The sequence below is a fragment of the Enoplosus armatus genome, chromosome 11 (genome assembly GCF_043641665.1).
Source record: "Enoplosus armatus isolate fEnoArm2 chromosome 11, fEnoArm2.hap1, whole genome shotgun sequence".
NCBI classification, from domain to species: domain Eukaryota; kingdom Metazoa; phylum Chordata; class Actinopteri; order Centrarchiformes; family Enoplosidae; genus Enoplosus; species Enoplosus armatus.
The window spans coordinates 3979648-4003814 of NC_092190.1; the positions used below are offsets into that span (position 1 = coordinate 3979648).

Sequence of the window (24167 nt, forward strand, 5' to 3'; positions counted from 1 at the left end):
GCCAAACAATTCAGACTTGTGAGGGGGAGACTGAAAATGCCAGAACCAGACAGCAAGTGGTGGCAGCGCTCTCCTCTGGTACGTTAACCTTGCAAAAGGACAAAGTAGCTGGGCAAGTTGTGACAGCTCACTGATGAATACTGTCTCCACAGTGTCAAAACTTAACTGAATATGTTTTGTCCTATATGTCATGAGGACCGTGGATCAGGTTGTGTCCCTCTCCCTGTCCGTCAAATGTCACATCTCAGGTGACAGTGATACGGAGCACATTGTGTTCTTGCCATCGCCAGATCACACTGATACAGCCGGTCTGAGGTCGGGGGTGATAAAATGTAAGGTCCAAGTTTCCAAATTCAAAAGACCTTTGCTTCCAACTGTCCTGCCAAATTATACTAATTGCATACTCTAAATAATTAAAGGTCAAATGGGAATCGTTGTCTCCAAAACTCAACAGATTGCCATGAAATTTAGAATAGATATTTGCGCTGCCCAGAGCGCGTTTAGTTATGATTTTATTGACTCCTTACCCTTAACGTCGACCGCCTCTCCTCGAGCAACACATAAATACCAGGACGTGGCATTTCAAAAATCAATGGGCAGATTTCTGTGAGAACTGATGTGGATATTCATGGTCCCAGTTGCACTAAAAGGAAATCCAAATCTAATGGGCAGACTGTCGTGGAATTCATTGAGAAACGTGTTTCCACTTTGGACACTTTTCTATAGCACCACCCGCAGTTCAAGATGTCAGTCTTGCCACACAAAATATCTCATAATTCAACGGCAGATGGCCGTGAAATTTACTGAGCAGATTAGTGCTCCTAAGGAGATTAACCCTTTTGACTTTAATGACCCCACGCTATAATGAAAATTGCAGCCTCTAGAGGCCACTAGTGGGGGCTTTAGACTTGTAAGCTTGTTAAATTGTAATCTTTTCATGACTCTTTTTCATTTGAGAAGCCATAACTTCTACATGGCTGATTTCAGTGAATAAAGAGGTTTCTCGTGGCTAACTGAACCAAAAGGCGCTTCCGTTGTCGAGGGCACTGCAGCAATTTATTTTCCCTTTTAAATAAAGGTTAAGACAGGATAAGGCAGCGTGTTGTGTAAACACAATGACGCTTTGGCCGGAAGGTCTTCTCTTATTTTGAGAAAATCAGAGCTCAGGACTGTTTAAGGGTGCTTTCACATCTGTACTTTGGTTCATTTAGCCAGACCAAAAGCATTTTATTTCTGGTCTGGGTCGTGCTCACACTGGCTTTTTTTTTTACAAACAAACCAAGGGAAGTAAACAATGCAATACTGACAGGTAACTTCCTGATTGAGTTATCAACAGCTCATCATCAGCACTTTAATGCTTCTAATGCTGTATATGTATCAGGGAGAATCCTCACACTCACTTGCTGACTCGCATATGTGTTACCATGGTTATCCAGAGATTTATATACAAATATACATCTCTTATACAGATCGATTATAGGATTGCTTCCTCAACAGCTCATGGAATATGGATTTAATAGTAGTTTAGCTTTTGAAATCATGCAAAATTCACACATGCCCCACAAACAAACCGCACCAGAGTCCGCTTGGAAGCGAATCGAGACCCTGCTTTCCAAGAGGTCTCTGTCCGATTGTGTGGTCCACACCAGGGTTCGATTGACAGCTTTTACACCAGCCCAGCTGAACCAAACACACCAGGGTTTGCTGAACCCAACCGGTGAGGTGCGAAAGCACCCTGAGATACTGAATTGTTGCAGTGGAACCACATGGACGTTTACGAAAGATATTGATTTCACACAGACATGTTCTAAACTCAGAGGAACAGCCGAGTGGCTGTAATGATTTCTTACTGGATGGTAAATTGTCAGATAGCCGTTGTGGTAGGGATCGATGCAGGGCATCTCTAAGTGAGTGGACTCTTTACTCTGAGCTTTCTGCCAGTGGAACTCAAAAAGAGCAAAGGTGACAACATGTGACCTACAATGATCTCACCTGTCATGTTGCAGTATACCTGTGTGGGCCCCAGGGGACCACTCCCATCTGGATCAATCGAGTGGAAGCCCGAGGAGCTGCCAATCAGCTTGTAGGCCTCACAAGACGACTCGTAGATGGCTGGAAGAAGAAGCGGAGTGGGGGACAGGAATTCGTTATTTCTCCAAGAATCAGCCCACGCTCCAACAGCTTTCTACTGGCTGAGATCTTTATTTATGAACTGTTTACAAGTTATTGTTTTCATGCTTTCAAAGTGAAGCGCATTTTCTTTTTCCTCTGATGCAGATTATGGCACAGAAACCACTCCTATTTGGATACTACTACTTGCTATAGCTGTTGCTTTCTGTTGTTGCACAGCAGCTGACAGTCGTAACAGAGGCAGACAGATAAGACATGTAGATAAAGAATCTGTGTGGAGCTAGTTAGTTGCTACCAGCTACCAGAGTATGATGAGGAAAACTGTGAGATCAGCGCCGTATTTCATCATAACATAACCCTATTTGGCTGCTACATACTTTTACAAGCAAGACAGAGTTTAGATTTATGCTTTATTGTTTGTATTTTCAAATGATATGTTTCAATTTTAACGTATTACAAGGCTTTTCGGATGAGGACTAAACAATGTGTTTGGGGAATGTGACGCTATCTTTGGAACAAAACTGTGGGAAAATACTACGCAGTGGGTGTGCTATTGCATTTTTTTTTTACGTAACCCCACAAAAGAATTGCAAATGAAATCCTACTTGTCTTTAGAAGTAATGCTGGGTTAGGTTACTTCTATAACTAGGAAGCTGGTTTGCTATGCTAATGTTTGCAGCTTACAGCAGAGCAGAGAAACACACTGTTTAATCCATTCCTTACACTATCGCACTTGTATTTTCTGGATTTGGAAAGGCTAAATAAGACACTGCCCTCCACACTTTACATATAGAGTATTGCTCCTACGGTCAATTGGTGATTGGTTTCAAATATATTCAAGTTAGAGCTGTGGATGGAAGAAGTTAATTTAATGTGTTTTGGAAGTTGATGACTGAGTTGAAAAAAAAAAGCAAATATTTTGAATTCAGCAGATGCTCTTATCTGTCATGTTCCCTCTGACATGCAGAAAAAAACCCCTGTGTTTGCCTGCATATAAACAAGATATCAGTATTCTGGGGCAGGGGAATTTCACACATAGCTTCCAACAGCCCTCTCCACAGCAAATATCAAGGCAATGTTGCAGGATGTCAAGAAATGACACCCGAAGGAAAAACTTCAGTCTAAAGTAAGCAAGACTAAAGCTATTTAAAGAAATCGTGGAAATCAGATTCTCCGAAATTTGAAAGTGAGAAAAGCAGAAATGATTGTAAGGTTATGTCAGGCTTTTTTTTTCTTTCCCTCTCACTTGCACAAAGCGAAGAAAGCTATGAGCAAGACAGGTAAAGATGTGTGTGCCGAATCAAATGACACAGCTCAGTAGACCCAGAATATATGGGGAGGTGCAGAGGGTGTAATAGCAGGTTTGAGACTAGGTGAAGAAATGAAAGGGAGAAGAACTGCTCACAGTTGTGACAGGTCGCTCCAGAGTATCCTGTTCCTGAACAGTCGCAGGAGAAGGAGCTCCACGTCTGAGAGCAGCGGCCTCCATGTTCACACAGGTTAGGGAGGCATCTGAAAACAAATGGTTTTACACAGCCGTTTACTGTCTGGAGACTCTTTTCATTATTGATTCATCTGGTCCGGTGAATTAACTTTGTTAATTGAGTAATCAATAATTTGGTGTACAGAATGTCAAAGGATTAAAAAAACAATATAAACGCTCGCTCTGTCTGACCAGCAGTCAGGCACTGAAAGATTCAATTCAATTTACAATCATATAGAACAGAAAAGTCTGACTTATTAGGCTCATTAGGGCTATTGTAGGTGAACAAAATAAGAATCACGATAGTCGGGGAGGGGTTAATATTAAGAGACAAAACTAAAGAGGCTAAAGTCGTAAATGTACGAGAACAAAGACGTCGCTTCGCTGGCTGTTTGCTTTACGAACCAACCGCAAGAAAAACACAGACACAACCAGAGCTACACATGACAGCGCCTCGACGTTCAGTCCTTCAGAAGCAACCTTTCCCATGACTCAACACAGTTAGGAAATAAGCACGCTAGCTAGCTAATTCTTGTCCTCATTTGTGGTCGTTTTCGAGTTTTACTCTCGTGAATTTGTGACTTTAATGTTTTCTTTTCACCTGCAGTGGCCCTAACAGGTTGTTGTAGAAAAGAGGGGCAATTAATCACATTTAAAAGGCTAGAACAAGATAGCTAATGATCAAAAATGGTTGCTAATAGTGGCTAATTATCTATCTTTCAGCTAATACGCTTTTATCTTCAAAATGTGCCACATTTCCAGCACTTTGATACTTTTAGAACAAATGCAGCTAATAGGAGCAGCTCAAAACAATTACAATGCAAAACAAAAGATCATACAAACCTCTCAGGCATTTGTATTAGGTACGAATAGAGATGCTCCTTTTGTTAGTGTTTGCAAACCTGATCTTTTATTTATCAGGTGAGCAAGACCCCTGCTCACTGTTCTCTTTATTATTTTGCATGCAATTATGAGCACGCGCTTTGGAACTCACCCAAAAGACTAATTTGCTGTTTATTCATGTTTCATTAAAAATCCCAAACAACTGTGAAATGATGGTGTCTCATACTGTGCCCTTGTCTGAATTTGAAAGAGCTGACATGCTGCGGAGTTCCTCTAAAAATAAAAGCATTACTGTCACCTTCAGACTAGAATGCCTGTTAATGGGATTTTGACACAATGAGCGCTTCACAGAAATTTCAAACCACACTCTTCTGATTAATAGTCCCTTTCTCAAGCCTCCTTCAGTTTCACATAATTGCCAGCCTTTCGAGCATGCATCTATAATTTCATACACTTTCATCTCCCACCTATTAACTGCAGCGGAGCGGGCCAGCCGCAACACGGATAGGGTTGCAGCCATTGGTTTAATTACCATCAAGCTATTTTCTGTTGTGTTCATGGGTGCCCTCACAGGTCATGGAATTACAGTAGCCAGCACATGTAAGTGCACGCTGACCATAAAATGAGTCCGAGGATTTAATTATACGCAGACAGGAGGATAACTCTGTTAAAAGTTAATTTTCTCATATTCATGGGTCATTAAATAGGCCACAGTAAGTGAAATCACATCAATGCAAAAAAAAGCAAAAAAAAAAAAAACACTTGCAAAGCTGAATAGAGCTGCCTCACATGTCATGTCCTCACAACAGATTACAGCACAGGATGTTGCAAAGACATCAACTACACATCAAAAAGAAGAAGAAGAAAAGTGTGGATAATGTCACCCACTCACAAAATTAATTTTAGCTCTGCATACGTTTCTTTGCTGCTGTATATACTGCATAATGCATGTTGATAGGTTGTTTCATTCGTAGGAATTAGTAGGAATTTTTTTTTTTTTTACGAAATACATTACACAGTGACTATATATTTTTTTTTTTACATTTTTTATATATTTTTTAAGATTAAGAAATAAAACACATGCAAACATTTGGTAGCATTTCACATTTAGAGTTTTTCTCCACTCTTAACGCTCCATAATCAATACTGTTTATATCAACAATGAATGAAATTACATGTTAAAGCGGTCATTTGTGGTGACAAACCAACGGAGAATTACCGATCACTTCTGCAGCTCAATAAAGCATTTTAACCTCTTTTTGCTCATTTACACAATTACTGTCGTGATTCAGGCTCACTGCCCTCATCAACCTCGTTTCCAGCAGCAGCAGCAGCCAGATGTTTTCAGCTTTAAAACTCTGATGAGCCCACTGTTCACTCCCTGCCCAGCACTAAACGGCAGACAACCAAAGTTAGCATCTAGCTGGTGAAGACAGTAGAACATTTCGAAAGCTAAAGAGACAGAGATTTCCCTCAGGAGTTGGTGAAGACCAAACCAGAGCTAAAAGGTTGGTCCGTGTCTGCTTGATGTGTAAATAAGCATATCAACTTTGCAAGATGACAATATGTCAGTCTTGTCGCTGTATTCCAAAATGTTTTGGAGTTCTTCTGCCTCCTAGTGGTCAAAAAGTGACCAGTATAGCTTTAAGGATTTGTCTTGATTATAATATTTAGAAATGAGTTTTTGTAACCATCAGCAAGAGTTCACCGAGACATTAAACATTTACACGTGGAGAAGATGAATCAGCTCGGGGAGAGAAAACATCTCATTCCATCCTTCTGTCATCACTTGGGCCACTGACACAACATACTGGCAGCACCGTTGTGCTTGTTTATCTTCTGACGGCGAACAATCTCGACTAGAAGCAGGTAGTTTGAAATCTGACAAAAGGAGAGACTCTCCTCAGGGCAGAATACAAGGGAAAAACTGCAGTTTGCATGTTTGTCTCGTTCCTGTAAATGTTCGAAGCCACATGAAGCCATTCACGGAGCTCGTAGGTCTGCCAATCCCGTTCGCAGGGCCCACAGCTGTGCAGGGTAATGAGGGATAGGGATAGGGAGGGATGCCACACAGGACAGTAGGGAGCAGCTTGTTAGCATAGTCCTCTGCCAGAGAAGGTGTTGCCGAGTTTCTGTTGCAATTTAATTGGATGATCCTGTCAGCGTTTGTCTCTATAGGACAAGATGTCAGTGACTTTCAGGCAGCTCTGCAGACAACACACTGCCATCCACAAATTAACAATGTGGGCATGAATATCTCTCTGCTGCCAACTCGGATATTGTTTTACAGATTTTTTGTTTGACACATTTCGACTGTTGAATGTCAAACTTGTGTGTGAGATCTCCTCTGTGAAAATTGTAATTAAATAAACGTGTAAATAAGGAATTCAAACCCCTTTACCTGTCTCTTATACTGCAGGTGTCGAACTGAAGCTCGTTGGAATTTCCCAGCAATCCCTGCTGTACATGATTGAGATTCATTGGCTGGCTGTTGATGAATATGAGCCGCATACACCCCTGAAAGGCCAGAGTCAGGTACTGACGGTCCATGGTGGGACAGCCTGGATGGAAACGACACAAGATGCAACCTTTTAGTTTTACTGCACAAACGCTATGAGCCTTTCAGGGAATACTCGGTTACGGCGTGTGTGACAGAGAAAGGACGAAGGTGTCTTAATATTGCAAGCACAATGTGAGAATCCACTGACCTCCAAAGTAAAAGTGGCCTCTTGATTCCAGTTGTTCCCAAAGTTCAACGGTGGAGGACGGCTCACCATCCACAGTCAAAGTGATCTGGAGATTCCTCGTGTTGAGGCTCACAGAGTGCCACAGACCATCGTTGACCCTGTGACCTGAAGAAGAGCAGTTCTCATTAAGCCCCATTGAAATGGCAGTTCAGTGGTCTGCAGCACAGACAAAAGATATTTGTTGTGTCCATTTCCCTGTAGTCCTGGAGGCCGTGAAAAATGTCTACTGCCGCGTGTCTGAGCGTGACATCGTCATAGCGGCGTTCAGAGGAGGGGTTTTCTCTGCAGCCACCGGCACATGTGTCATCAGGGCAGCACACAGCGACGTCCACAGGAGAAGATGGCGTGGGTTTTTTTTTAAGCTACACTTCTGATACATTTTTAATTGTGTGACAGTTGACAATACTGCTATCAAATCCCCAGATTTCCTCTCGGCACAGTCCCTCCACACAGTTGTTTTTGCTTCAGTGACACAAGAGACAGTCACAGAGCTTCAAGCCTCCTCCAAAAAAAATCTCTCCCTCCTCCGCTCTGTCACTTGTCAACAAAAATGATTCCTGCATATTTTATCATTTAGATGAGGTTAATGTGTAAATGAGGAGGAATGACTGTAACGTCAGCTTCTTCGTGCTGCCGGTGCTGTACTGTATTTTACACTTCTGTACTGTACATTTCAGAGGGAATTATTGTACTTTTTACTTCACTGTAGCTATAGCTATAGTTATTAGTTACTTCACAGATTTACATAAAATATGTAGTATTTAAAATAGTGAGTTCCACCTCAACATGGCTGCAACATTACAAAGCTGCGTACATGCTTATCCCTCAGTAACAATAATATAATAGCCCAAACCTGGTCTTTGCTTGAGCCAACATTACCTGGGAATATAAAATTCATCTGAAAATCAGCTTCAACCCATTCAGTCTTTAAACAATCTGTCCAAACCCCGCCAAAAAGATGACTAATAAGACAACTCAGCTTGAACCACAAACCCTTTCTTTTTAAATTGACAGTGGCAGCTCATCTCACAGAGCTGCAACGCCACAATGGCAGCTGTGAATGGAAATTACTGAGCCACACCTCCATTTTGACTGTGTTGGGCCCCAGACTAAATTAGCATCCAGATTGAGCTGTGCTGTGGTTTAGGGAGCTCGGAGGGGACAAGACGGTCATGCAGAGTGCACACTGGGAGTTCTTTTGGATAGTCTAAAATCAGATCCGTCCAGCCTCTTGGGGGAAACTTGAGAATTTCAGTCACAATCCAATGATGCCTGTCGCTTACAGAAAAACCTTTTATCCCAGAAGACTGTGAGGGCCATGGGTGTTTTTTTTCTCCTCTCCATTGACTGTTTCGTGGAATAAGCAGTGTAGCCACAAGGGACCGCTGACGAGCATCAGTGGGAGCCCCCCCCCCCTTCAGCTCACATATATATATATATATATATATCCTCATCATCTCCTCGCTGTCCTGCTGCTGGCCAAGCTTGAAGTGTCAAAGACCTATCTAAAACAGATCTAGTGTTTTCGTATCACATCAGTGATCTGCGTGACTGCTGCGTGATATTCGCCTATTCTTCTTCTGTCTGAGACGACATCTCTGAGCCCCACCGCTGCCTCCAGGAAATACACAGCTTCATGTGACAGTTTCCTGTCATCACTGCACCAGGCTGCAGTGGCAGCTGCCTCGAGTCCTTGACAACCCCAACTGGCAGCAGATGCAGAGTGAGGTGAATGAAACATAAGCTTTGCTTGTGTGAAAATCAAGCCTATACTGTTGGTGCAGATAATTCCTGTGCTGAACAGAAGAAGATACAGATCAATATTCTTTCCGCATTAACGCTCCTGAGCACTTAGCTCAAGTACAGCACTTTATCAAACAGGGCCCATTGCATTCCTCCTTTAGCTGTTCCACTGTCTACCTGTCAAAGTGAAAAAGAAACAGTTTTAAGGAACGAGGTGATGTTTCTGATAAAACTGAAAAGTGAGAAGAACGGAAGGTTACATTCAGAAAAATGAAATGATTTGCAACAACTTTGAGCCCTGCAGCTCAGCTTAACGATTGCACCGAGACACCTCCGCTGCCCTACATTTGACATTGCTATGAGGAATGTGATAATGCTGTACCTTGGGAGGACAGTGGTAAGAAAGGTGAGACTATTCTCATGAATCTGTGAACTTGACTTATAATCCTCAGTTTTAGATTCACACAGCGTCCTTCTTCACTGGGTGTCAACAGAGCTTGGAATGCAAAAAAGAAATGCATTTTCACTAGTGCTGCAGCTATTTGAAGTTACAAATAATTGTGATGATTTTGCAGCTGACGACAACGTTGCACAGTATGGAGGCTCCCAATGGCAGCAACAGGTAACTTCTTTAACTTGAAATAACCCTGGCCCTGCACAGCACGCACGTGTTTACTGACCGGGCTGATCTTTATGCACCACAGGAACGATAAAGATTTATCAGCGGCGAGTCCGGTTTTCCCCTGCTTGGATCTCACTGTTTGGTTATGATTCAGCAACATCCATCATAGAGAAGGTTTCCCGCTGCTCCCGGTATCGTACACTCTTTTCGCACAGTAATATCACTTTGTGATCCGAATGAAATGAAGGAATTTACCCCCCACGTCGGTGTTTGATGCTGCGCTTTACACACATTTACCGGCTAGATCCCAGGGATTATCTCTTTGTACATTTAAAATGTAAACGGCCTCTGTGCTGAGTAGCTAGATGAGCCCCCTGAATTTGTAAGCAAGATCCTATCAGTGCTCTTGCTCAATAATAATTTCAGCGGCGCCCTCCAGAAATCCACCCAAGGAGGGAGAAAAAAAAAGTAGAAATCCTAATGGAAATAAGTGAGTAAATAAATAGATAAATACCCCTAATTACCGGGAAGTCAATACATATCAAACTAATACCAGACGACCTCTTTACTCTGCTAAATGAATTTGCAGTGAAACTTTTACGTACACGTTGTTATTGTAAACAACAGGAGGACTCCAGGTCATACTCCTCGTGGGCTGCTGCTCTAAGGCTGATGGTCCCTCGTGCAGATAAGTCATTTAATGCAGCTTGAGGTAAATCATATAAAAGGGAATACTGTTCCTTAGCTGTGGTTGTCTTCTCCATCTATATTTCCCTGCAGCCCACCATCTGCTGAACGTCTGGCTTCCCCCAAAACAATCACGGTTATCTGTATCATCTTCGCTAAGAAATCCAACACAGAGGATTGAATGATATTTTTCCCGGAGTAATTTCCAAGAAAATAAACTTTTCTGGGTTTATTGAGGACAAAGGTGAAAACAGTCCGATGAAATTACTTGCGCGAGCTCTGTCTTTTCTTCTGCTTTGTCTCAGCAGCGTGAAGCACACAAACATGCAGCCCAGGTGGAGTTGGTGCAGTCCGTATTGCAAACAGGCCATCTGGGGTCAGCGTGCTCGTGCGGATGTGTGTGTCGAAGTAAGATGAAAAATATGCCCCAGTGCACTCATCTCAAGTTTAAGGTTATAGGTCTTCGATATAGCATTAAGATTCCATTACAGCCCAGATGTATTTCAGCCGTGGGTCCATCGCCCGGTTTCTACTCTTTCCTCCTTCACAAGGTTTTTTAATTAATGCAGAAAATGCAGCCCGTGGTTCACTTGTGGAGTTTTCTTGTAAACAAACAACTGAATGCATTTCCTTCCTCCTAAAACATTTGCAAAGCTGATTTTTTTGTAAGTATTTCAAATCCAGCATTGTTTACATCCACGTTTACTTGCTTGCGGTCTTCTTCTTCTTCCCTGCCTTTTCTGGTGCATTGCAGCATATCCTGGTGTGTTAGTGCCACCGGCAGGTCAGTGGAATAGTGCGGCACCATTGGTGGGACTGTGTGTGGCTTTGCACTCCACAGTTTTTCTGTTGAATGCCTTATATGTAAATTCATTTCTTGTGTTGTTTAAAATCAAACTGATCTGTGGAGATTATACTTACAGTATGATACGCACAAAATGTCTGATTATCATAATTATCCACTCACAATACAGCTTCTTTTTTAAATCAAAAACATAATGTAAGAACTCCGTTGTAATTCAAATATACTGTAAAGCAGAGAGATTCATTTCAGAAGTCAGCCTGTGAGAGTGAATAAAGTCAGCGACGGTCCTCGCAAACGCAGTTATTCAACGCATGTTTTTTGTATGTGTTCGTGTGGCCTGTGGACTCACCAGCAGAGACCTCTGATTTCTGCCGTCCTGAACTGTGAAGGGTCAGGTGCAGCCGGCTGTTGCTGATCTGCAGCTCCAGTCTCTGGGGCTCCGGGTTCAGCTGCACAGCGAGCAGCAGCCCGTCCGGGTTCCACGTCCTGAACTGGAAGCGAACGGAGAAACCCCCTGTGGCAGATGCTGCTGATGGAAGCGACAGGAAGCTGCTGCTGGAGCTCAGGAAGGTGCAGGCCACCAGCTGGGGCTGCGAACACGAGAAGGTCACATTGCCCTGGAGGATGACAAACCCAAGGACACAGATCTAAACACCTCTTCAGCGGCATGGTAGGGCAAGTTGCTCTCATGGGAACTTCAATGTGACATGTCTGGAAATTAATGTCATGTTGATATGCACGAAAGGGGGAACAGGTGGTTAAAGAACCACCAGAGCAAAGCCCCAACCCCAACCCCAACCAAATAATTAAATGTAACCTTTAACCAGTTAAACTGAATTATTTGTCATCAACGTCAATTTGTCATCAGCAGTCAGTTTGTACCACTTTGCAATATAAATTCATAATAATGACACAAAAGGGATGCCAGATTTTGTAGTGTATGGGGGTGAAAATCCAAACAATTTCAATAATGATGATTAAAGGAATAGTTTGACATTTTGGGAAGTGTGCTTGTTTGTTTCTTGCTGAGAGTTAAGATCGGTGCCTCTTTCAAATCTGTCCATTAAGTATTATCCAGCAGATGATTTGCTTAGCTTAGCATAAAGACTGGAGACCGGGGGAAACAGCTAGACAGGCTCCGTGCAAGGGCAACTAAGTTCAACCCTGCTGGCAACTCTAAAGCTCACGAATGAACATGTTATATGTTGTTATATAACGAGTTAGTGAGCTTTAGACTGATTTAGGCTCGCTGCCCCCCCAGCCTTATGCTCAGTCTTCCTTTAAGAATGTCATATGGAGCCACTGAAAGCATTAACAAAATAATTCGAAGCCTTTTCCATTTAAATTAAAGACCAATTTCCCCTGCGATTGCGATAAAGTCCATGGCGGTTCAGAGGCTGTCTAAACTCCAAAGTAAGCAGAAATGCGTAAAAAAGGCTAGATCCAAAATGAATCCATGAAATGTATTTGCTCCAAACCAATATGTCAGAGCAGCCAAGATAAAAAACCATTACGTTTACGTTTCACTTTAATTCTGTGCAGTGCAGAGGTCGCGTTAGGTACATTCAAACACAGACTGGCCGTGTGTGCTGAGGTCAGAGTCCTATCAGTCCCGGTGCCTGCAGGGCAACACAGAGCAATCACAGCTCTTTGACTCTCAATGTGATTCCCTCCCATCAACCTCAGGGAGGTTTTCCCATTGAAATTCCATTACGGCTTCTGTCATGACAGGCCGTCTCCACCTCTCTGCTTCTGTTGTCAGTAAAGGCCTTTTAACGCAGCAATCAGACTTTAAAGGCAGAGGGTGTCTCGGGTGAGATGTGGCATGTGGATCTCTGGCCGAGCGGTCTGATTTGTTGACTCTCGGTTGACTCTCCAAATGAGTCCATTCACACACTTGGACGTAATGATATAGCGGTTAGGATCACAATGGATGTCATGATTGTTTCCAATTTATTGTCTCCTTCCAAAGTTTTGACCAGAATGTCTAAAATCTGACTGGTCAAATATCGTCACAAATCAGCAGAGAGAAAAATGTGGAACCTCACAGGAGAAATAAAATTGCAGCATCAATTTCAGCCGCACCGGCGGCACATGGCTCTGGGGTTGGTCGGCCCACTATTTTAGTTCAGACAGAAATATTTAAACATCTAGGGGATGGGTTGCGAGGACATTTTGTACAGACATTCAGGGCCCCCAGATGATATATCCTAATGACTTTGGTGATCCCCTGACTTTTCCTCCAGCGGCACCATGAGGTTGACATTTGTGGCTTTGAGTGAAATATCACAACAACTGCTGGATGGATTGCCATGCCATTTGTAGACATTCATGCACCCTCCTGGATGAATTCTAATAACTTAGGTGATCCTGACTTTTCAACTTCCGCCGTCATCAAGTGTAAAATGTAAGTAACTAAGTACAGTGTCACAGAGCCGTTGGATGGCACACTTGTTAGTATTCATCTTTTTTTGCTGAGCAGTGAAGGAAGATTCACTGCATCAGCTGTCTTTCTTTTATAGTTTTGAGCGGTGTTCATATAATTAAGTTAAGCTGAATCAAAACATGTCGGAATTGAAAATTAAGTATGCAATATTACAGACTGTAAAACACAGTTGAACCAGGTTCTGCACAAATCTAAAGGGAATTTATGGACAACCTATTATCATGCATGTACAACATGTGGCCCTTTGTTTCAAATACTGTTGTCTCTAGATTTATACTATATTGCAATATATTATTACCAAATTATGCTCAATTACAGTTTTACTTTTCTCCTCTCAGTATGCTCGCCCACTTTCTCTTGCTTGCCCACACATGTGCGCCTTCTGTTTCTTTTTCTCCCTTTAAATATCATTCAGTTTCCATCCTTAATAGAGATGCTCCGCTCTGTAAGATGGCTTTCAAATGGCAAAAGTGTTTCCTCACATCTCTGAGCGTTCAAATGCAGTGAATCTATTCTTAGAAGAGAAGCAAAGGACTACTGAACTCCAGGAAGTCATCCGGACAGACTCCACCTGGATCTACAGCAGGAAGCTTTCCCTGACCCGGTCTTTTTGTCGGCAATAGAGCCGACCAATAGCTCGATGTATTGGCCCATGTTAGCTTATCACAGATATATTGGCGTGTATGTCGCTGTTAATTATGCAAAAAGAAATCATCATACAGAAATGCAAAGAATATGTTTAGTGAGGTCACTTAGGAACGGTGTCACTATTACATGGTTTATTTTTCAAATGTCTCGCTCAGTACATTTCTCAGATTTTATGTTATGTGTTTACGTAAAAAACTGAAATATTGGCCAATACATTTTTATGATATTTCTAAAAATATTGATATCTATATTTGCTATTCATCTCCCCCAAGCTCCCCCAAGGAAGATCTGACACATTTTACCCAACGTGTGCAGTGAATGCATGTGGACAGTCATGCAGCTGACTCGCTAAAAGTCGATGCAGCGCTGTAAATCGGAATTCGATGCAACTCACCACGCTGTGTATCTGTGGCTTGCGTCTCTTCGCCAGGTCTATGATATTGATCCCGTTGTAGTAGAGGTTTTCCATGCAGCCGTGGAAGTTCTTCCTCAAAAAGGTGCCAGGTTTTCCAGGCAGTGGGATGCCTCCAAAACTCAGCTTTGATGAAGGGAAAAAGAAGTAGGCCCCTTAGCACCAGATGCAGAAATTGATCGTGTACTTGCAAACAAGTACAAAAATGCATACTCATGTATGCGATTCTCATAAGACATATATATAAAATGAGATTCACATTCTGTTCTGTATATTACTGTGTGTTAAACCATCACCGTTGTAAACACATAACGGTCTCAAAATACATGCGTGCACACATATTCTCACCAGTTACTGCATGAACAGCTGAGCCAGTGATTCAGTAAGTGAGAAAACAACACCCACTCACTGGATCCAAACATGCACTGTAGAGAGACTATGGATACAGTGTGTGTACTTCTGGTCTGGGGGTGTTTTTCATGGTTTGGTGCATGTCCCTTAGTTCAAACAAAGAGAAATCTTTATGCCACAGAAAGACCTTTTCCTTTTTCAACATGACTCCGTCCCCGCGGAGAGAGTGGTCCTTAATAAAATGGTTTTTCCGATTTTTTGGTATGAAAGAACTCGGCTGGCATGCACAGAGCTTTAGCCTCAACCCTATCAAACACCTTTTGGAATGAACTGGAACTCTTGACTGTGAGCCAGACCTTATCGCCCAACATCAGTGTTGGACCTCACTAATGCTTGTGGGGCTGAATGGGAGCAAATCCCTGCAGCCAGGTTCCAAATTCTCTTTGAAAGCCTTCCCAGAAGAGTGGAGGCTGTTATAGCAGCAGATTAATGCCTGTTTGGAATAACATTATTGTCGATCACATGTTGGTGTAATGTCGTCCGGAGCAACACAAAGAAAACAGCAGGAACACAGTGAGCGGATTTACATCTACATTGAACCTGTAAACGTGCGAGGGCAGACAGGCTGTTGGAACACCAACATACACGCACACACACAATTTTATGTCCTATCCATTCACTGACCTCTTTGGAGATATTGTCAGTGTAATGTTCGCGTGTCCACATGCATTTGGTCAGTCCAGGAACAAGTACGTATGTTGCATTTCAACGTTGGCTGCAACTGTGCAAATTCAAACAGCATCTTTGAAGGTGATATTTTCAGGAATTGACTCCGAGCTAGAATATTTGATCAGCTCTAGCTAGCTGGCTAGTTTACCTTAGCTCCCTGAGCTGGTTGAAAAGACTCTCTCAGGCTGGTTTATTTGAAAAGAGTGTTAAATATTCACTAGATGGCTACATAAATGATATAATGCTCTGCTAAAGACTGAGGTTAAAGCTATCCTCTTGAATGTTTTGGTTTTGGAAACGCTAAAAAAGAAAACACCCCCATCCTTTAAACTCTTTAGAAATGGAGTGTAGCTCTCAGAGCCCCATGCACACCACTTCTGTGGAGAAATCCAAAGCTTGACAGGCCTGCTGTGCCCGGTTACGGTTGCTAAGCTATGATTGGACAATCATGGTCCTTGGGAGGCGTTGAGGGAACAATCAATCAATGGGTCTCTAAATTACTGTAAGAGGGGGTGTCTCATAATCACTTTTGTTCGAATATGGTTTGAATATGTTTAGAATATCGAAACTGAAAAAAAATAAATAACGCAAATTGCACATAATTACTGCTTTTCTTGGCTTAAAGCAAAATGGCCAAGTTTCCAAAGCATCCGCAGCAGAGTCAAACAATGTTAAATGCTGCGCAAAAGTCTTGGGTTGGCAGTCCTCCTGGCAGCCTGTTATTCCTCTGAGACAACAAGAATAACTATGTCTCTGCTATTTTTCTGTTTCTTTCTTTTCTATCATTCATTATGGAGATGTTATTTTCAAAACATGCCCCTTCCCCAGGGCTTACATACACTAGACTAGTTTACCATTGCTCATAGCTCCAAGGCTCATTACTAACTCCACTGCTCATCACTGTGTTATTAATGATAAGGCTGACTGGCCCTCAATGGATAAATTCACTAAGTGACACATTTGCAAAGCTGCTCCTGCTATCTCACCTGCAGTTTATGGAATTTAATCCTCCCATGGACTCACCTCATAGTCCACCTCCAGTGAGTGTCCTTCTCCTTTGGTTTGGAAGTGCTGCGTGTGGGAGTCCACTGTGAGGTTAACCTGCTTGTTGAAGCGCTCTATGTGAACAGAGTGCCAGTGCTGGTCATCCAGCAGACTGCCCACGGTGACGGCAACACGGCCGCTGCTGAACCTCAGCCTGCTGTCGTCTGGAGCAGCACAAAGAAAACAGCAGGTACACAGTGAGCAGATTTACATCTTCCACGGTGAACCTGTAAACGTGCGAGGGCAGACAGGCTGAGCTCAAAACACCCACACACACACACACACACACACACACACACACACACTACTATGTCCTAGCCATTCACTACAATAAACATTCATAAGATATATACTAGAATAGAGACAGGTAAAGATGAATGAAAGATGAAAAAAAATATATGTACTTTAAATATTATTTGGACAATGAATTACCGTCAGTAAAAAAATAATCAAGTACCATTCTGATAATCAAGTAATTGTTTAATTCATTTATCAACTAAAAATATCAAACATTTGCTGGGTTCAACCTTTAAAACGTGAAGGTCCTTATCGTCCCTTATCTGATATTGTTGTTGGAACAACAGCAGCCTGACTAGAATATACTCATACCTCATTCTTTGTGTTTTTGTTACTTTTGGTCTGACAAATTTTGCAATTTGAAGACATAAATTTGGTCTTTTGGTATGATGTGAAAAAACTGTTCAATCTTGCAGTAATTTCCAATCTCACATTTACTGTGCGACTAAAATTCTTGTGGGAATAAAAAATAGACTTCCGAAAGAGAGGCTGGGAAAGCATAGCTCACCTAAGTTGAGGTATAGGTCCAATCTTCCTCTGTGGAGCTCCAGGGTGATATAATCTCCTCTCTGCCCCTCTCCATGCAGTAAAACACCCTCGGCCTGATGGCTCTTGAACCGCAGAGAGATCACGTCCTTCACTGTGGACATGGACTTCTGGTTGAACCGATACAGCAACGAGCTTCTGCCGTCAAAGTCTGCCACATATGACTCTAAAAGAAGAATCAGAATAACTCTTAAGTCAGTATTGCACAGTGTACTTTCAAACAACTATTGGAAGGCATTTCTACGTGATTATAAACATTGCATTAAATGTAGTCGCTATAGTGTCACATTTTGTTGGCTTGACTGAACAAATAATAAGACAGAGAAAGGTAGAAATGTACTTTCATCAGACCACACTGAAGATGTTCATTTAATTGTTAAAATGCTAGATTGTAAGATTGTATACGACTACTGCAACTAATCTCTATGCTCGATGGCTGCTGGGAGGGTTGGAGTGGTCGGTTTTTGCTCACAAAAATACTAATTTCATGAAAACTGAACTTGGCACACCATCAACTCTGTGGGATAAATCTGGCAACAAAAAAAAAAGAAATGGAAAGAAGTAATTGTGTGCTATTGCACTCATAAGAGGAAACAACGAGAAGAAAAACAACAGGACAGTAAATAGAAGAATTAGGTTTAGATCCCATATCAAGTCCTACCGGAGCCAGAATCACTGATACGGATGACAATATTTGATACCTTTTATTGTTAAAAGCTAACGTACTATTATGTTGGGGGGGGGGGGGATGCATCATTAATAGGCTACTTCAGGGAGTATTTTAATTACTTCCAAAATAATTTGCCCAACGTAGCCATTTCATTTTACTATTAACCGTTACTGAATCACATAAACACGAGATGGATCCATTCTTTGGCATGCGTTCTCTTGACGCTGGTATCCATACTCAAAACAAGATTTAGTATCGGTGGTATCGACACTTTGGGGATCGATCCGCCCACCGGACAAGCCATTTCATTTCAGGCCACTGGCTGCAATAATCCGTACTCAAATCAATTTAACACACCACAGTAATCCATCCAACGTTCCCAGCAAAACAATTAAAAATATGATTAAGCAGCAGTAGCAGTCGGCACAGACTTATCACACAGGTTTATCAGATGTGCAGTTGTGTTGACTGCTGTTTGAAAGCGGCCTGGCTTTGTGTTGACTAACTGCAGCAGCGCTGGGAGCCCGGCTGTTATACAGTAATCTGAGCGAGAAGGGGGAGAGCGCTGCGCTCAGTCATGAAGGATGCGTCTGTTTACAAATACCTTCGCTCGACTCATGGCACCTAAACCAGCACTCAAAATGGAGACAATCTCAATCTCCATTACACTCTCCCTGTTTCACTCTCCTCATTCGTATACAGATGATTTCAGGGAGTCCTGGAGAAGATATCTGCGATCGGTTAATGGTACGGGGGGCATTCTCAGTGTCACCTCTATATAATCCTGCTTCAGAGAGACACTCCTGCATAGATTACAGTCGGTATTGCAGCAGAACGAGCTGCATAACAATGTGACCTGCATGTGTCTCTTTCTCAGTATGTCTCGCCAGTTTAGTTGTTTCTGTAATTAAACTCGTTCATCAGTCGTATTGTAATTTATATGCAGTTTTCCTTAGTTTATATACATAAGCACATCCAAAAATATATTGACCAATGGAAGAACAAGGGAGTATATGAGGCAGCATTCGTTTTATACCTTCTCCTTCAACAGTAATGCACTTCACTGTGTGGTGGTCGGGCGCCATAAAACTGATCACTGTGGGATATTCTGACTGTGTTTCACAGTGCATTAATTCACTGGCTCATCTAGTTAGTGCTGCTTCACAATGCGTGGGAGAGGTGTGTCAGTGAATCCCCATTATATGTATTTTATTGAGGATTGCTCAGGATATAAATGTTACTGTGAGCCTGAACAGCGTTTCTTTTTATCATCTACTGCACAGTCACAGAGGTCCAGTTGGTTTTGCGTCTTATTACAGTTACAAGTGTGGAATTATTTTAATGTATCCTTTTATTATTCAATCTCTTATTCCTAAATAATTGATAGTGCAACTTTGGGAATGAAAACAACTTAATTATTCCGTTGTCTTAGGGTAATTCATTGCAGTCGTAAAGCCAAGCATTAAGGGCAACACACTGATGCACCTGCAGCCATTGTTTTCTGTGTAAGCCCACACACCAGCGGTGTCTTGGCATGCGTTCTGGCTCGTGCTCCAGAAAAGCAGCGATTTTCACATTTGCTCCCAGGTTTGGCACATCCGGTGTGTGTTTCATGACTTGAAGCTCGCCAGTGCGTGTTGCACTTTATGAATAGACCCACTGAGTTACTCCTTTGTCATTTCCACGTTACGTGGGACACCTTTTTTCTGTCATGGCACACAGCAATGACTCGGAGATGAAACCAACATGGATATACTCTGAAGTATAAAAGCATGTTATTCTAAGATATTTAGGTATTTAAGTTTTGACAACCAGAAAACAATGTTTAATTTCAAAAAGATTTTTTTTTTTTTTTACAATTAAACCGGTTAAATCACCTATATTGACACCATTTCATATAATGAGCCAGGGAGTAATGATGGGAAAGATAAACAAGCAAACAAATAATGATTTTAGTATTAATCGGTGCGAGTGTAAGCATTAAGAGCCTCAATATGATCTGAGCTGCATTGGGCAGGTTTTTACATTATCTGTCTTTTTGTAGGTCATGGTAGTTCTTACCATTCATGCTGTACTTTGCAGCAACATTTATTAAAAAAAATCAGCTCCACTCAACACTTTACTGTATTTGTAGCTGCTGCAGGGTAAACAAAGCCATACAATAACACAGGTTGCCTGCTCTCTAATCTAGCACAGACCTGTCAGACGTCTTATAAGAAAGAAAAAAAAAAAAGGTCTAACAGAGCATAAACATTGGGGCTTGTTTCGGAGTATTTTGGAGGGTTTCAGTTTGCTGTATAGCACACAAAGTGTATTAAGCAAACATACATGTTCAAATTAATATTCCCTTTCACTGTAAAATGAAGATGCTGAGGTTAATTGTGGTAGAATTCTGCTAACAACTGATTCCCAGAGCCTCACTAGTAGTAGTAGCAGTTTTATTCTGGAACATGAGGTAATCACTGCGCATATATGTTTCACACCCAGGCTGTCTGGTTTTTGATTCATCATTTCACTGCTGTCTGGAGTATCAAACAGTGTGTCAAAACCAAGTGAAGAGAAAATAGGCCTGATAACTCTCCATCAAGAGTGCAGCTGCAAAGCCGGATGTATAAGGGAAGAAATTCCTTCCAGGCGGTGTCACACCAGGTTTTGACGTGTAGACGGAGTGCTTTCAGAGTGTGGTATTGACTGCAGGCTGTCTGTTACTCACTGTAGGAGCAGCCGTACACCTCCACTCTGAGGCCCATCCAGCCACTGGGGTTCCAGTCGAGAGGGACGAAACGCAGGAAGCGCGTTCTCACGGGGTGGGACAGCTTGTTCTGGACAACAGCCTCCGAATTCACATTCCCGACAAATCTCTGCAGGTCCACAGAGGGAGAAAGATTGTGGTTATCATGGCAGCGTAAAACAAGTGACCAAAGCTCCACCGAGAAACAACAAATGACCTCGGATCCAAAATGAACAGTAATGTTTTCACCAGGGAGAAGAGAAGTCTGTGTTTTAGCTGAATACATGAAATATAAGCAGAATAAAAATCTAAATCCTCGAATAGCACGGTCAACAACAAAGTGCTGACAAGGCAAACCCAAGGGCAATGTCTTCTTCCTATCCTTGAACATACTATTTGATGTAAAGCGATGAGATTCATCGTGTGGTGTAGAAATATGAGAATATCCGTTCGAACAGGTTCATGTGAGACGGAGGAAAAATCACCACTGAGGAAGCCAGGGGCGAAATAAGGGCTCTCGTATTGTGTTTTCTCCCTGCAGAGCTAAAAACAAAAACCTCTGAGTACAATTGCGAGATGTCATTCTTCTTTTCTCTTTTCCACCCCTCATCTAAAGCCAGGGGACATAAACAGAGAAACAGAGTAGCAGAGTGAGAGATGGAGACAGAAACAGAGACAAACAACCTCTCCTCTCCAAATGACTAATGATTACCAGCTTCTTCATAACCGTTTCTAGGCAGGTGACATATCAAATCAATAAGTACTCGCACTATAAAGAACCAAACATATAGATCATTGACAGCGGAGCTTCAGGCTTTTGTGAATAGTCCAACACAGTCAGACAATGCCAATAATTCAGCTTACTGCAAGAACAGAAACACAATGACCAGCGGCACAAATGACCATCCATGATCATCCGATGCCTTTAGAACGCTGCAAAGCAGAAGCGTCATTAAATGCACCAGGATGCTGCTTCTTGGTAGACAATCAAGGCAACAGTGCGACTGTTCAGGCTGTTATTGTGATTTATGCCACCCCTTTTCCATTTTGAGCCATTTGCTGAGTGGATCCTTGTGGCTGACTCTTTCGCACACATACAAGCTAGGCTTATTTACACATGCACAGTAATTCATGTCTGCACAGGAGGGATTAACAAATGGCACTGGGGCTCACACATTTGGTCAAAGCAAATGTATTACTTCAAAGCTGCAAACGAAATAAGAGAAACACGCTGGCCTCGAAAACAACAAGACATACTGTACATTTTCATGGCACTTTTACTTTATAAAGCACTTCACACACATCACAGTGCTTTACAGCGCGCACAGAGAAAAACACACAAGAGAAGAAAAATCAGAGTGATGAATGATGAATAACAATGATAATAATGATAAAACTATAATAACAATAAGGTGGTTAAGTTAGGCACAGTTAAAGGCTTATGAGTGAAGAAAGTGTATTTTAAGATGACTGTCAATAGTGGGGGAGAATCGGATGGTGGGAGGAAGAGTAGTCCGTAGTTTTGGGGCAGTGATAGAGAAGGCCCTGTCCCCATAACACTTAGTCCTGGATCTCGGGACAGACAGAAGTCTTTGGTCAGACGATCTCAGTTCTCTCGCAGTGTGATAGGAGTTCTGCAATGTAAGATAGGGGGAGACCATTTAACACTTTGCATAGACAAGCATCAGGATTTTTTTAAAATAAATCCTGCAGCTAACAGGCAGCCAGCCGGAGGCAACAATGGGAGTACTGTGCTCCCTGTTTTTGGACCTTGTTAAAACTCTTGCTGCTTCAGTCTTAAGTAATTGGAGACGAGATAAACAAGACTGAGTCATGGCAAAATATAACGAGCAGGGGGACATGAAGGCATGGATGACTTTCTCCAGGTCAGAAGTAATTCTGAATCGAATATGACTCCAAGATGTTTTCCATGTGGTTAAACAGAGGGGGCCAAAGGGCCGAGACGAGGAGAAATAATGTTGGTCAAATGCTGTGGTCCAAATAGAATCACTTCAGTTCTATTGAGCTGAAGAAAGTTTGCAGGCATATAGGATTTGATGTCTTGAAGACAGTCATTGAGGTGAGTTAGTTTGTTGTAGATATTAGGCTCTAGGGGAATCTAGATATAAATCTATGTGTCATCCGCATAACAGTGAAAATATATACTATGTTTAAAGTGGCCTGGCGAAAGCAAATAGATCACAGAGGATTGGACCAAGTATGGGACCTTGAGACATGGGGGCTGAGGAAGGAGGTGAGTTGCTAATAGAGACAATGAAATATCTGTTGGATAAATATGAAGAAAACCAGTTTAAGGCAGAACCAAAGACCCCTGCCCTTTGGTTTAATGGGATTCAGTACTGTGAAGAGCTCTGAACTGAGCCTTCAGATTGGAATTTGTCAAAACTGCAATTTTAGCGACAGGTCGGACAACAGTTAGTTAAAAATGACTTTTTCAAGGATTTTAGATAGAAAGGGGAGTGTGGAGATTGGTCTGAGGACTGACGGATCTAGATTAAGTGTTTTGGCTGGGCAACTGAATATTTGAAAGACTGGGGAACATGGCTGGTTTCCAGGGAGCTATTGATAATTGAAAGAATGCTGGGACTAATGGTGCCAATAACTTCTTTGAAGAGTTTCGTTGGAATAATGTCGAGAGAACAGGTGGAGGTCTTCATAGAATAAATAATATGATGATAAAGTTCTGGTAAAGTGATGGAGTTAAGGGAATTTAGAGCCGCAGTGTTCTCAGAGGAGATGGATAGACTATTTACAGATGGAATAATACCAGCTCTGATGTCAAGTGCTTTGTAAAAAAGTTTAGGAAATCCTCACATTTAGAGACGGACGCTTCTAAGCAGGAGGTGGGAGTGGAGGAGGTGACAGAGTTTAACACACTAAAAAGGACCCTGGGATTATGACAGTTTTTGTCAATAAGATCAGAAATATATTGAGCCTTGGCATTTTTGACAGCCAGCTGGTATTTATCCAAGAGATCCTTCAGAATTTGAAATGAGATCTGCAATTTATCTCACTTCCGCCTCCGCTCTGCCCTTGTGCATGCTTTCCATATTTCTCTATTATTGTTATTAAGCCACGCTTTTTTTTTTTTTTTTATCTTTTACTTACTAAGTTCCTCTGTGCTCATGGTGCGACCTCGATACTGGTAATGATGGGAGCCTCTCTATTGGCTTCTGCAAACCTAGTGGCAGTAGAAGAATTTGGAATTTGGA

The 24167-nt window shown here is 42.1% G+C and overlaps 1 protein-coding gene across 1 annotated transcript in view; it reads right to left on the reverse strand.

Annotated features, from left to right (window-relative positions):
* Positions 1-24167, reverse strand: part of cntnap5a (contactin associated protein family member 5a) — a 67931-nt gene that overhangs the window by 21261 nt on the left and 22503 nt on the right. Inside the window, exons 4-12 of the mRNA XM_070915363.1 lie at positions 20917-21064; positions 17496-17699; positions 16670-16854; positions 14549-14692; positions 11410-11677; positions 7165-7308; positions 6858-7017; positions 3536-3642; positions 1993-2112 (exon numbers count right to left, since the gene is read on the reverse strand). Of these exons, the coding sequence (XP_070771464.1) occupies positions 1993-2112; positions 3536-3642; positions 6858-7017; positions 7165-7308; positions 11410-11677; positions 14549-14692; positions 16670-16854; positions 17496-17699; positions 20917-21064 (1480 nt within the window). The remainder of the gene's footprint in view (positions 1-1992; positions 2113-3535; positions 3643-6857; positions 7018-7164; positions 7309-11409; positions 11678-14548; positions 14693-16669; positions 16855-17495; positions 17700-20916; positions 21065-24167) is intronic.